The sequence below is a fragment of the Bombus pascuorum genome, chromosome 7, assembly GCF_905332965.1.
Source record: "Bombus pascuorum chromosome 7, iyBomPasc1.1, whole genome shotgun sequence".
Classification (NCBI taxonomy): Eukaryota; Metazoa; Arthropoda; class Insecta; order Hymenoptera; family Apidae; genus Bombus; species Bombus pascuorum.
The window spans coordinates 16,745,392-16,760,443 of NC_083494.1; the positions used below are offsets into that span (position 1 = coordinate 16,745,392).

The window sequence follows — 15,052 nt, forward strand, 5'->3', positions numbered from 1 at the left end:
GAATACCATTTCTACCCCCGTAAATTAGTTTTCTTAGGCGCAATTAGTCGTCGTCGATCACTGAGACAAGCGTTCGCTACCGATCAGAGAAACCTTTCGGCAAATCTGCTCGTAAATCGTTCTCAGGCCTCGTTCCTCCGGTAAATAATGGAGCACGAACGTCTATTTTCGTCGGTGGTAGTTTTCCTCGACGTTATGTCGATTTCGTTAGATCGTCAAAGCTACAAGGGCATGTCTCTCGTATGTTCCTTCGGAACTTTAAGAATAAGCGTTTCATGCACGTGACTACACCAAACTTTCAAATTAAGAGTTATTGTCAGACGATGGATAAATTTCAGAAATTTACGACAAAGATCTTTTTCTGAGAAAATGTATGTTGTGATTTCGACGTGCTTTGACTTCGTATCTCGTACGTCAAGAAATTAATCTCGATGGTCCTGAGATATTTATTTGAAATGGAAAAAGATAACGAAATGAGAATTACGCGCTATATATAGAGTCAGGACATTTACGATCCACTCTAGAACATAGAAATTCTTCTCAGATTCTGAAGGCTTAAACATTTATATTAGAAGATAAATTTAGATAAATCAAGTTGGTAAGTATACAAGTCTCGCGTTCATTTTCTCATCAAAGAATCGTTGTTAGCGTGTGAATGCGATCGTTAATTCTAAATAGCTCTGTAAGCATACAATCGAAAGATTCTGTTCGCTCTTATAATTCTTTTATAGCATCGAATGTTGAAACTTTCGCGTTATGTATTACTACGATATCAGTGAGAAGAATGAACTTGAGGATTAAAGGATCCCAAAGTATCAACGCGGAGTAATATCAATTACCTAAAAACAAGCACCAATTACTCGAATATTGCAAGCAAGTCGACAGCTCGGCCCAAGATGCCGCACATAAATTGCGCGAAGACCATCAACAGCCAGCAAACAGCTTAACTAAATTACCCTGATCTGCAACTGGACGCGACAAACGCGACGCTCGGCTAATTAGGCAAAGGATAGCGCGGCGGTTGAACGTTCGGACGACACGCGAATTACCAGCAAGATGGCGACGGTCGTGCGACAATCCTCGCCGTGGAAGGCGCATCGTGAGCTGCAATTAGGGAAATCAACGCAACGCGTGGTCAGTTAACTTAACGAGTGAATGACTAACGGAGATCCTTATCTTCCGGAGCAGGCAACGAGGGCGGTAAACGTCCGAGAGCTTGGTTAATACGGTTTGTTTATGGAGGCGATACTCGACAGCACCACCATAAATTCGACGACGCCGGGGGTTGTGTTTGCACCCGGTGCTGACTGACGTAGGCAATGACTCATGGAATAAGGGTGGCTTTACTTAGGTTCCGAGTTAAACGCTGATTTTCACTCAGCCGATTCCTAACGACGTGTAAATAGTCGGACGTACTCTGTCTCTCGAGGACGGACGAAGCGGACCGTCTGCGTTTACATTAATTTCCAGCAGCCCGACTGGGATTCGAGGGTGTTATAAACAACGTGACGTCTCCGCCGGAACTTTTGTCTCCAGACGTATCCTCGTAGGTTTCGAAGGATTCGCGACCTATCCACGTGAATGGGTAAGTTCCTTTGAGAATACAAGTTTCCGATTCGATCAATTCGCGCTTCGAAAGGTATCGTACGCGTACAATTTTTAACTATTTACGAATTGAACTTGTGATTTCGTTCCGTTGGAATAAAATTCGCCAGGCTATTTCATTATTGTTATCTACTTGAATAGTATAATCGATATGTGGAATAATTATTCTACGTAATTCCAAACACGTTAAGTTATAGTCACTCGAAAACCAATAACGATACTTATAATAGTAACGTGTTAAATCAACGCTTAAAGACGTATAATAATAAACACGTAAACAAGTATAACTTGTAGCAAGTAAAACTCACGATTCTCAATAGCATGCTCATCAATATCAATGAGAAACTGCATTTCCCTCATATTCATTCAAATACAAAGACTCTTATATCGTATAAAATAGAATAAGTACTTGAATATGTAGAAACGCAATCCTAGAGTCAGATGAAAAATTCAAGCAACTTGAATAAACATCGACGTCGCAAATATAAATAAGTACGTAAAACTATCATTTGCGTTTGAATTCTTTCTATGGCGTCATCCTCTGGTCGGGTTACTTTGTTCCACTGCCAGACAGAAGAATGTAGCCACTTGTTCGAACCTCTTAAACAGGAGGGGCCTTTTTTGTTTTATACAAACTGAAGTGCGCGTCTCCGGAACCCCTGTTTATATTCAAGCATGATTTAAAGGACGAAATATTTACTCAACAAGATTTTACGTCAAATAATTATGACTCGAGTATCCTTTGGATCGAAATATAAGTATCTTCTAAAATTTTACTTTTAAAAAACAGTATGCTGAAGAAACAGAGTTTGTTTGCTTTGAATTAGTATCCATCTTGAGATGTCCAAAGATGAAAGAATTATTTTCGTTGTCTGTTCGCTACCAAGTGGACTCAATCTTATTTTCTATACTTCGAGTTCTCTGTTTTATAGATTATATTTATAGATTACGTGCCAATTATTTTACGAAACGATACGAATTCTGTGGCAAATATGAATCGATCGATCGATCAACTTACCTGCCTTTCGCGTCGTAAGTATAAATCCTTATTTATCAGGAAAATCACTAGAAGAGTAGGAGAAACGATAACGATCGAGAGGATCGAGGAAGACTCTCAGGTTGTACAAGCAATGAACGCAAAGAACTTAAATAATAATAAAGTATATTAAAAATCGTATACAATTTTGATTTCGATATATGTATATGTATAACGATATGGTCATCGGTCGTCGGTTACTCGTTAACTATGTACTATGGCAACGTAAAAACTCGTATAAAGATGGCGGTCGAGCGTAAAATCGGATCAAACAGTGGATCCACAGTATTTTCAGGAAAAAGAACATAAAAGCTGAACGAGGAAAACGTACTAAAGAAAAATAGAGGGAGACATGATTATTTTGAAATTCCATATATACATATACTTTCCCTGTCACAGATATTTCTATACACATATAAAGAAAAGAAAAAACGAAGGAAAAAAGAAGAATGAGAAAATAGAGAAAGATCGTACCTAATGAACCAACTCGATGGATGAAATTCCGGGACACATTCGTTACACACAGTATTTTCCATTTTATTGACAATCATCGTGACAAAAAGTGGCTTACAAATACTCGTTATAAACTCCTCCCTCTCGTTTTTTTTCTAACGTCGCGTTCGTTCTTTTCGTCGCATCAATCGTTCTGCCATCGCGATAGCAGCGCACTCTTTCTCTTCCCCCTGTCTCGTTCACCCGCCTTTTTTCCTCTCCGCCATCACCACTACCATCGTTCCATCTCGTCTCGTCATGCTCTTTCTCACTCTTTCCCCCCGTCACTGGTCGTCCACGAACGCGACATTGTCCGTTTTCGCTCGTAACAGCTTGGCGTGATATGTGACACTAAAGGTTCTTTACTCTCACTACTTTACAACATTACACGTGTACGTTTTCGTTTGGCAGGGGTCCCCGTCCGGGATGCGATACGGGTCGTGTTATCTTTTTTGTTCTTTTACTTTTTAAGTTGCTTGAGGCAGTTATCGTTTTTCAGTCCGTTTATTTCTTTCCCTTTCGCCCGTCGTTTCTTATACCTTTCCCCCGTTTCCTTCCCGCGTGCATTCCCACCTGCTCCACTCGCAAGACATCTCGCGGGTCGATCGCGAAATTTTCACAGACCAGAAACACCAGCAGCGGCCAGTGACGATGGAAAAACTACGTAACCAAGGTTTTCCTCTTTCTCGGTGTTTTCTCGTTCTCCTTGTTTTCGGTGACGTTAAAGGAATTTCTAATCTCACGATTGCACGCGATTCGGCTTCCGAAATGTCTTGCGAAAGGAGCAACGATAAAAAATACACTTTCAAGAATCCTACTTTTCCTTCTAGTCCTCCCCTTTCCTCCTCCCCAGCGATTAGAAAAATTGTGAGATATCGACATCGCGTCGCAGAAGCACGCGCGTCCCCGTGTCAAGGTCCCGCACATACTTTTACGATCATATATCTATATGTATATATATATATATATATATTTTATATGTATACATACATATATATATATATATTTATAATGTATCTATAATATATATATTTACGTACTTAACCATTTATTCGTTTATCCGATTTCGCACTCTGTCAACAGCTACTTGTCTATTGCGGACACAGAAGACACGTAAACGTGTACATGAATTGTCATTTTTTTTCCATTTTACCTACGATTTAGTCTCGGGATATACAGAAGTCGTTCTTGTCCTTTTTTCTACGTGCGAGTATGTACGATAGTGTAGTGTATGTGTGTGTAGTATCAGTGGTATGAGTATATGTGCGTATGTGCACAACTCCCTAAATCTCTAACTATCAGAGACAGAAAGCCATGCGAGGTATAAAGAACAAGTGTCATTCGGAATAGTGTTGCCATCTTTTTCCTTGCAATCTACGTTCAAGACGCGTGTGTATGTATATATATCATATACATACATACATACATACATACATATATATATATATATATATATAACGGTAAAGGTTAAGGGGGGCTTCGTTCGGCGGAAAAAAAAGACACGTTTGACACCCGAAATTATGTTTTAACGTATGTGTACATACCGTAAGCACACGTTTTTATTTTCTTCCTCGACGCATTCACGATGCGATCGACGCGTTCCTTCGCCCGCGGCAAGACTAGCGGCTCTTTCGAAGCTTCTTTTTATGGTATATCCACTGTTATTCGATATCAATTACTCATTGCACCAAGAATTTGACACGAGTTCTTCTTCTTTCCTTTCTTACGCCGTGTCAACGATCGATTCACCTTCGAAAGATTGGAAATGAATTTCATAGCTCCACGGACTACACGGTTACACAGATGCGTAAAAAGAACGCGTAATCATCGCGACTGCGCATGCTCGCGCCTGTACATTCGTAGATCTCGTGCCGACCGATAAATCGTTTTTTGATGATCGTTTCCTTTCCATTTCTCTTTTATATATTTACAGCGTTTTATCTAACACCTAAGAATAATATTTACAGTTACCTTCGTTCTTCACATTCTTCCCCTCCTCTTTATACGTCTCCGCTATACACTTGCTCGTCGTACTTCATACGATCGACGACGGTGAGCCTGTATTCGTGGCTACGAGTACTTTCATTGGTCGAGGATGATCGAATCGATCCTTCCCTGTCTTATACGTTCGCTTCGATTGTTTCGACTAGCGACTAAAATCGTATGAAATTATAAAAACACGCGCTTTGGAATGCCGGACCACCGCCGTAACCTTTAAGTAACGACATCTATAGAAAGTTTGTGTTGTACACCTATACTTCTGTTATGGCTAGGTTAGATAAATAGACGAGACGATACACGTTAGACGGACATGCGGACTGTACGAGTTCCGCTACGGTATATAAGTAAGAAAGATTACAGATAGATACGAATAAGAGACAATTCTCTGACACACTATTCCATTCGCGCCGTATCTCATTCATACGTTACTCTACATCCGATCCACGCACTGTCGTCACAATCTCACTACACCGGCCGGTCTCGAGCGCCATTTTTAAAGTGTCGCCCTCTGGAACGATCGCTTCAAGGATCCGTACCATCGTTGCCGCGCTTCGATTCGAATAGCGTTCGCGATACTTGTTTCTTCGCTAATTATCAGAATTTCACCGCTAAATTCTCCAAAATGTTTACAGAGTTAATCGTTAAGCTACACATGTAACACGGGATTAAAAATGACGTAGAAAGAAGTAGAAAGGAGTAGAAAAAATGAAGGCGACTCGAGACCAGCGAGAAAGACACGTACGGGCTAATACGTATATTCGGTAATCGAGAAGCACCGTCGCGAGTCGTCGACGCTGTTCGACGCGCGTCGCAAAATGCCACACGCCGGCGGTACCGAGAAACGCACACACCTTCGACCCTCTATTCTCCCTTTCTTTCGAGCCTCGTCTCAGCGTTGAAACAACGACGACGACCAACTTGCTATCGGAAATCGATTCATACTTCGGTGGCCTGAGTATACGAGGGTGCGAGCCCGTGTGCCGGCGTGAGGGGGCCCGTGGTTGACGCCAACGACCTCCTCGAATATATAGTAGCCGCCGAGTGTGGCGTGTGTGGCGCCGTGTGTGGCGCCGTGTGCGGCGTATGCCTGCGCGAGGCCGAGGCGAAGGGCTAAATGGGCCCGTAGTTACTAAGGGCGGAAGGCCTCTCCTGTTGCACCGATTGCTGCTGTTGTTGCTGCTGGTCGCAGCCCGCGGTGTTCATGTCGCCCCCCGCCGACTGGTGACGTCATACGTGCGACAGAGGAGGTTGTTTGAGGACGTGGTGATGGAGATGGTGTTGGGACGCGCTTGCCACGCTGCCAGGTGGAAGTAGAGCGCTTCCAGGGCCAGGTGCCGGTGGATACGGCACTCCGACACGTCCTACGACGCCCTTGATGCTGGTGCTGCCGATTCCTCCGCTGACGCCAGTCACGCCTGCTACCATACCGGCGCCACCGCCTCCGTGAACGCCTCCGCCGCTTCCGCCGCTGAACAAGCGCCTCCACAGACGTTTCCACGAGTCGACGGTTTTGCCGCTCCAAATCCACACGCCTGACGTGATGCCTACCGCGAGCGCCATAAAGTACTTGAGCATCAGGACGGAGTAGAGAGGTCTTGCCCTTGGTCGACACGGGCAAGCCAACGAATCGAGCCACTCGTTTCTTAACGACGTTTCGTACATGTGACAGGCCAACACTACTCCGGCTGGTAGCGTGTATAGAACGCTGAACACGCCGATTCGTATCATCAGTTTCTCCAGTTTGTCCGCTTTCGCTCCTGGTTGTCGCTTTATCACCGATCGAATTCTGAACAGGCTTACGAAACCCGCCAGAAGGAAGCTGGTCCCCAGTAGAAGATACACGAATAACGGTACCAGAATGAAGGATTTTATTCCATCCGGAGCTACCGTGCAGACTCCGGCTACTGGATCCCCTGCTACTCCCCCCGCTAGATACGCCGAGAAAGTTTGAACCGCGGGTGCCAGCCAAGCTGCTAGATGGAAGTACTGGGAGTACGAGGCTATAGCTTCGTTGCCCCATTTCAGTCCCGCCGCGAGGAACCACGTGAACGCGAGGATCACCCACCAGACCGAGGACGCCATGCCGAAGAAGTAGATCATCAGGAAGACGGCTACGCAAGCTTCCGGGCCCTGTGCCCTCGACTTCAGCGCTGGCCCGTCGCAGGCTATCTCCTCGTGGCCGAACACGCTTCTCGATAGATAGCCTATCGATACGGCGAAGTAGCAGGCTGACAGGAACACTATCGGTCTCTCAGGATACTTGAAGCGCTGGGTGTCGATCAGAAACGTGGTGACGGTCACGAGCGTGCTTGCGGCGCACAGGCCGCTCCACAGAGCCAGCCACACGGCCGCGAACCCTCGCTCTTCGGGGGTGAGAAACGCCCCGTGGCACGGGAGAGCGCAGTTCGGTACTCCGGCAATGTCCTGAATGATGCTCCTGCCGATGCTTATCGGTGGAGCCGGAATGACTCCACTTACGGCCATGCCTGCCAGTCCAGCCCCGTTGCCGATGTTGCCGGTGCTGCTGCCGCTTATCGGTCCCGGAATGACCGTGCCCCCCGCCCCCAGGGGTACGAGGGGTGCCCTGCACCGGCACACGCAGTCCCTCGCCCTTTCCCCCGGGGGATGCTGGCAGTTTTTTTGGTTTTTGCCTGGCTTGCACCGCGGTGGCTGGGTCGTCTTCGACGGCCTGGTTGGGCGTGGTGGCGCTGCTGCTGGTAAAGGGGCGCTACTCGCGGCACCTCCGTTTCCGGATCCATACCCGGTGCTGCTGGTACGATTGTCTTGTTCCATACACAAGTTCTCCGGGTCACCGTGGGCTGGCAATCTTTCGCAGGCCATTCTCTCTGGCCAGGAAAATCCATACTGTTGCATCAACGGTGCGCAACCAGCCCGTGCTCTTTCACAAACGCTTCTACAAGCTGGAAGAGGTTTGGTGTACTCGGGCAAGCATATCGGTGTATACATCGAACAGAGGAAGAATTTCAAATCTGGCGAACATTTGATTTCGACCAATGGCCAAAATTGGTGCACCTCTAATCCAGCCTCCTCTTGGTTGTCGTGATTCAATTCGTTCGGCATGGCCGTTAGATTGTAACCGATTCCACGACACATTGGAATCGTGATCTCTTCGCATCGGCCGTTTCCGTTAACAGCTCCACCGCCTAAAGACGAGTGTCCAACGCCGCTACTTCCACCTCCAACCACGCTGTTGCCAGAACCAACCATGCTACCGGAAGCCGAGCCACTGCCAGGCACGACGCCCACCATCGACGACGACGAGGCAGAAGAGGAGGAGGACGAAGAACCGCTCGATACCGAGCCCACGTTGCTCACTGGACTGATTGCTGATTCTAATCGCACGTTTGGTAATACTGCCAGCAGCAGCAATGGTAACAGGGACGCCATCGTTCGGCTTGGAAGCAACTTCGTCCGTCGAACGAGTCCCATTTTCCAACGTCGTTTGCTTTACTCCTGCGTGGATCGCATCACTCCGGCCTGAAACACAAAATATCACAATGTTCTTTAAACGTTTATTGAATATCGTGCAGTTCAAGTCGTATCGAGCTATTCTGTATTCATTTACGTAAAATATATTTTTTGACTGCTTGGTCATTAACGAGTACAGCACTGGGTTCGTTCGGTTAACGTACGCCATGAAAGAACACCGAGACCATTCCGGAATAATTCGTGCAATTTTTCATGTTGCCTCGCGTTTTAGCACGTTTCTCGTTAATGCGTGTGTCACTGGGCTGGCCAAATACAAAGTGTTTCAGCTGGCGCGTACAATGTATGCGTATCAATTAGGTTAATGGATGGACGTTAACGCTCTGGTATCTTTCAATTTCGCTGCAATCGTGTTTCGTTGAATACTGCTTTTATTGCCCAATTCATGGTCGGAACTGGAGCGTACTGATAAACTACCCGGAGTACTTCAAAATAATATAAAGTTGCTTAGCCAGTGGATTTTAACGAAGAACGCAGAAATTTATTCAATTTAGTCAAATTAGAACGATCAAACTAGCATAACGACGATCGATTTTCCGGCATGCGCGAAATATAACTATTATAACTATTATTAATTATCCCATCTGATGACTATATACCGTATCTAATAAATGTATACTGAAATAAATAAATTTTAATCGATCTTTAATTAAATAAAATCAAAAACGCCATAAGCCACTATCTTCACCGCTCATCGTTCGTCTCGTTCCGTAATCAGCTATCCCCTAAATGTATTCCATCCTCCATACGTTTTCGTTCGAACAGGATGCAACAAAAACGTGTTCAATCTCAGAGGCCCTTACGGTGGTCCTAATTAAACCCGGGAACGAAATGGTTCTCGCCAATGGAAAAAAAGACATCGGCCAGAGTTGTAGCTAGCATAAGATTATATAACGCGAACGGTCGGAGGCGATCAACCGGGCCGGTGCTCGTATTTGCATAACCACCCGCCGAATCTCGATTCGTTCGTTAAGAGGCAGCCGAAAGACGCGACCGTCTGCGACCCTAACGAACACGAAGGGCGCGGGGTTCAGGTGGCTGCCGCATAAATCAACGTCCGACGAGGCTAGATCCTTCGCTAGAGATTCCAAGGCAAAGGGTATACACACTCGCACAAGCTTCTATACGCTATGTGAGAAAGGAACGGAACTCTCGATTGGCACGCCATGCGCGTCTCTCTGGATATCTCTCGCCGAGGAAACAGAAAAAGAAACACGACGAAGAAGAAGGTGGAATTGGAAGGTGGAATAGGGCAAAGGAACGCGTGGAAGCGGAGCAGGCACGACGTGACGAGCGAATACGACGAGAGCAGAAAGGTTAACGTGCAATGGAGGGAGCATCAGCCACGGGACGACGACAGTCGGTGGATCTTATAATAGTCGAGCCGCGGAAAACACGTGACCGGAGCGAAATGTTATTGTAGGAGGCGGTGTTAGTTTTACCGTTTGTTAACTGCTAGCACCCCGAGACGCACGCGTTCCTCGAGCTATTTATACGATCTAAAACCCGCCACTGTGTTGCATCTTCGCGAGAACGACTAACTTCTGCCCCTCTCTCCTCCTCTCCTACGAGGCTACGTGTGTGGCTCGTGCCGGAACGGAGATTGACGCGTGCAAGGAAAGGATCAGGGAAACGATCCTGAGCGACGTAGACTCGCTGCATCGGCAGATGGAAGGATTGAGAGAGAACGGAGTTAAGCTGACTTCACACAGAAATATACAGTGCCGTTTATAAGAATCGATTCAACGATGCAAGTAGAAATTAAGAAACTGAATAAAAAAATCGAGTCGATCGGTTTAACTTTCGAGAGGTTCGCGTTCCTACTGTCCTAACATTCTTCCGTCGTTGGACGCTTATTCGTACGTTCGTGTGAAAATAGCCTAAGAAAGCGTTACGGCGAGTCAAATCGTGCGGCTGTCTAGTCGAGACGGATGTGTATTTTCCTCTCTTGCCTGGCTTCCGGTTCAGAGCCAGGTCTAAGCCATCCAGAGAGCCTGTATTCGACGTTTTGCGGTATTAAGCCGTTCATTCGTCATGAACAATGGTATTCAAACGAAATGCTGCGTCGAGAGACCGGGACGAACCGGGAGGATCGAGGATCCTTAAAAAGCTCCAGTCTGTAAAAGTTGCAAATATGCAAGTAGCCAACCCGTCGATCGTCGTCGTCGTCGTCGTCTCGGAGTCGAATACTCGCGAAACTCGTGCATCAAGCTCTGGTTTTAACAAAGAAGGAACGTATAAAAAGCGTCTCTATCTCGCAGAAGCTCTGTACTCAAACACGAGAAAGGTCAACTTGGCTGGCATGTGAATTCGATATTCATGGCATTCAGTATGCAGGTTCGTAACGTCTGAATGGCCGACTTCGATCGGTCTCTTGCCATGTCTTCGCGTTCGACAGTACCTTTTTTCGTTTCGGTCACCCTATGTCGTGCCTCTCTGATATTTGAAAGCACGTGACTCATGCGAGTGGAACCCACGCCCGCTAAAGACACCCCTTGAATTTCAGGGGGAGCATGTGAACGTGCACCTTCGGATTAATCGACACGCGGCGGATAACGGAGCTACGATCTTTCTTCCGTGTCGACCCTTTTTTACTACGTAAGTTTAGAAGAACGACGACGACTAGTTCGATGTGACTTTAACTCTTGAGACCAATTGTGCCCGAAAATCCTTTTCCACGATTCTCAAACTCGAAATATCTAGAATATCAAGAGAAAAGACAGGAATAATAAATTACCGCGACACCTGCAACCTTCTTCCAGTCTGAACCGACATCGAATCGAAAGGGTCATCGAGCATTTCCAAAGAGTGACAAGCGGATCGATCAATCGCTCTCGTATCGTTCGGTCCTCCCACTCATCGCGTCTCACAAAGCAATTAAAATCAACGGACCTGCCTCCGATACATCCTTCAGAGTCTAAAGTAAAACAGCGGACAGGAAGAGAACGTGCACGCCTTTTCGATTATTAATCCACGTGGCCTCGTCGTCGTAATTCATCCAGCCAAACGAATCCCACTCGTTCGCTGGCGCGAGCACCTTATAGCGGAACACGGTCACGCGCGATTCGACCGATCGATCGTTAATCGTCGAAGAACAACGTGCGGCGCTTATTGACGCGTCAGAGAGGCCTGGCCCACGAGCGGGAAATTATCGCGTTCGAAAACGCGATACTCCGTGCTTCATCGCCGCGGGAACGAGCTATCGCTTATTATTCCGGGCTCACCTTCGCGCTCCTTCCCTCTACGTGACCATCGTACACCGCCATTCACCATCTTGTCTTATGGAATACGGCGTGTTCGTGATGAAGATGATGCTTTCCCTCGCCCATTCGCGCTATAATTTCCCATTAAGGTACATTTTCGCGGGATACTTTGGACGTTCCAGAAGGGGAGAGGATGGTGGATCGTGTCGGGTAATGAATCAGTTTTAAAGGCCTCGCCCTTGCCAGAAATACGGCTCGGCCCCGCTGCCGGCGTTGTTTGGCTTATGATTTACTCTTCTCGCATGCAAATCCTCCGTCACGTCCTCTCGTTTCTTTCTGGAGATGTGGGCGAAACGAGAATACTCGCCAGGAAATTTTTCTTCCGACGTCTTGTGATTGCGAAGGGGCGGTCTTTATTTGAGGGGTTGTGGTCCGTTTAGCGAATGCTCGTTTTATTCTAATTTTTTTGCGGACTCGCTTTATCAAACGATAAGCTTCTTCAATTCAGACGCTTATGGCCGTGATAGTAATTATTAAGTAAAGGAATTATTGCTTTCAAGTAAGTCACCATCTAAATTCGATTTATTCGAGCAATTTTGTTGACACAATCGATGAATCTCAGTTTTTACGTATTTCAGTCAACAGGCTAACGAACAGCGTTTGGAACAAATATTATCATCCGAAGTAAAGATATTTCTGATAATGCAAGTCCAGCAGAAGTGGTATATTTTAATAGCACCAAATGTTCAGTATATATATATACATGTATTATTCATACTTCGTTTCGATTTATTTACTGGCTTCTTATTTAAATATATATTCATGCTGAACCACATATTCAAGCATCGAGATATCAAGTATATTTGATTGACAGTTGCATTTCAATGTAAATGGTTCAAGTACCTTCATTACGTTATGAATATAAAAAAGATAAAGGCGTTGGTATAAATTCCAAGCCACGAGCGATTTTTTAAAGCTGTTGATAGATCACGTACGAAAACAAACGTCGGCAGAACGTTACGTAAAAAGAAGAGGGCCCGACCAATTGGATTTCTGAGCAGGGATTCGAACTCGAATTTTTCTTTCACCCGTGCCTGACTGCTTTAACCAATTAAGCTGTCCAGCCTGTCAACAGATCCTTTCCCCGTGAGTCACACGCTCATAACGGCCTGATAAATGCGGGCGTCCTTGCTCACGTATGAAATTAAGATTTAAAAACCAATAAAAAACATATGAAATTTAAGATCAACCTTTCTATTACCAATTAGAAATACTCGTCTACGACAATGGTATTGAGAATTCGCCTTATGATTATGAGAAACGTTATACTCCGTTAAGTTTTGCCACTGTTATACGCATATTCGCTGTTATTCCCAGCGAAACAATGAGAACCACAGTAATAATTTTGTATGGTAATTATGGTAAACGTTCGGATACCAGCTATTATTCCAGGAATAATGAGTTGATTGATGAATAGTTTTAGATTCGCGTGCAACAGTGGGGATCGGGTAATTATCATTATCTCATCGGTACTTCATCAATGTCTAATTTCTACTGGATTTCCATCTATATTAGGACTGGAATACAGAAATTGAATATTATCGGAATTTCCGAATGACGTTATCTTCCTCCATCGGAGACAGCGTATTATACCTATGTTGCGCTGATTAAAGAGATATCGTGCCTTTCGTAATTCGATTCATCGTGATAAAAAAATCGGAGATTGCAACTTCAAACGAACGAAAAGTATGTCATTATAGTCGCCGTGAGAGAACTTTGCAAACATCGATAAATACGTGTCTGCTTTTAACCCTCGTTGGTTTTCTGCGTGACGATCTGACAGGTTGCAATAAATATAAAAAGACAGGCTACGTCTTTCATTATTCCGGAATAATGTGAGCAACGTTGTTTCAGAATGCATAACAAACGTTCGTTCTTCTACTACTCATTTACTTATTCTCTTTCTCCAACAATTTTTAACTTCCCTTCTTTTCCGGTTTCTTGCATTCCGTTAAATAGCTGTAACGAGCGAAAGATATTTTTCTCACTGTATAAAATGCAATTCAAGTCGCAAAGAAAATTGTCTCGTCACTGCGTTGATTTATCATCAAGGAACAATCACTGAGCGAATTAACGAGACGTGGTTGAGATCGGAAAAACCTGGAAAATATTTAGAAACTATAAAACTATATACGCTTTTTTAAACCTGGATGATTTGCTACACCAAAGACGCGAAAGCGGATATCCGAACTGAACGTCAACCACGCCGTAACAACTGCGTTCGTCGCACAACGAACACTTTCAGTTGAAAGCATGACGCAGCAAAAAGGGGGTCCTTCCCTCCATCTTGTCAAAATACCGTCACTCGGGATAACAAACCGTAATTGAAACTAAATTCCATTGCACACAAGGTACAGGCGACGTGCGTCGAACGCCATCAAGAGATCCTTGGTGGAGCGCGCGTGTTCGCTCGAGCGAATCAAGGAGGCATCAAAGCTAAATGAGAAATCATCCCGGGACACGGAGCTGGTCGATTCGTCTCGGGGGCATCGCGTTTTCTCTCGATGGTCGTCTCGCGGAGGGGTTTCTCTGATCGGCGCGCGAGAAGCGGCCAATTTGTCGACGCCAGGTGATCATAACTCACGGCGAACGAGCCTGCGCTCGACGAGGACGCGGCAGGAAATCGCGTGAAAAGGCTCCAAGGCTCGAGTTCGCTCGCCTCCGTGGTCTTTGGTCTCTACAACGCGTGGTCGTTGAGAAACTTTTCATTTTGTTGCGCGCTAACTTAGAAAATAAAACAAAGGTCTTTGGAAACAAGAACGAGTCTTTTATTCGAGAGAAGAATCGAGAATAAGACGATAAGAGCGGCGTCGAAGGTACACCGAACCATCCACAGGCACTAGAAAAAATTCTAAACGATAGAAAATCTTTGTCGCGACGAATGGGATTCCATTTGAGAGAAGAATTCCGAGTAAGAGTCCAAGCGAATTTGAAGCTACGCCGAACTAATTTAGTTCAGTTTAATTCCTAATTTCTAGAACAAAATTGCGATAGAAAATAAATTGACTCGCGATCGTTCGTGGTCGCGTTTCCTTTTCTGATGGCGAAATATGCGAAATATATTATATCTGCGTTGTTCGCAACAATTCATCGCACAGGCATAAATTAAACGTATAAACTAGTCTTCCATTTAGAGGCAAGCGTATTA

The 15,052-nt window shown here is 45.3% G+C and overlaps 1 protein-coding gene across 3 annotated transcripts in view; it reads right to left on the reverse strand.

Annotated features, from left to right (window-relative positions):
• Positions 1-2,750: 2,750 nt before the first annotated feature.
• LOC132908644 (frizzled-2-like) overlaps positions 2,751-15,052 on the reverse strand; it is a 127,960-nt gene continuing 115,658 nt past the window's right edge. For all 3 annotated transcript variants that reach the window (XM_060962829.1, XM_060962827.1, XM_060962828.1), the window contains exon 2: positions 2,751-8,632. In XM_060962829.1, coding sequence (XP_060818812.1) covers positions 6,362-8,584 — 2,223 coding nt within the window. In that variant the 5' untranslated portion in view covers positions 8,585-8,632 and the 3' untranslated portion in view covers positions 2,751-6,361. The remainder of the gene's footprint in view (positions 8,633-15,052) is intronic.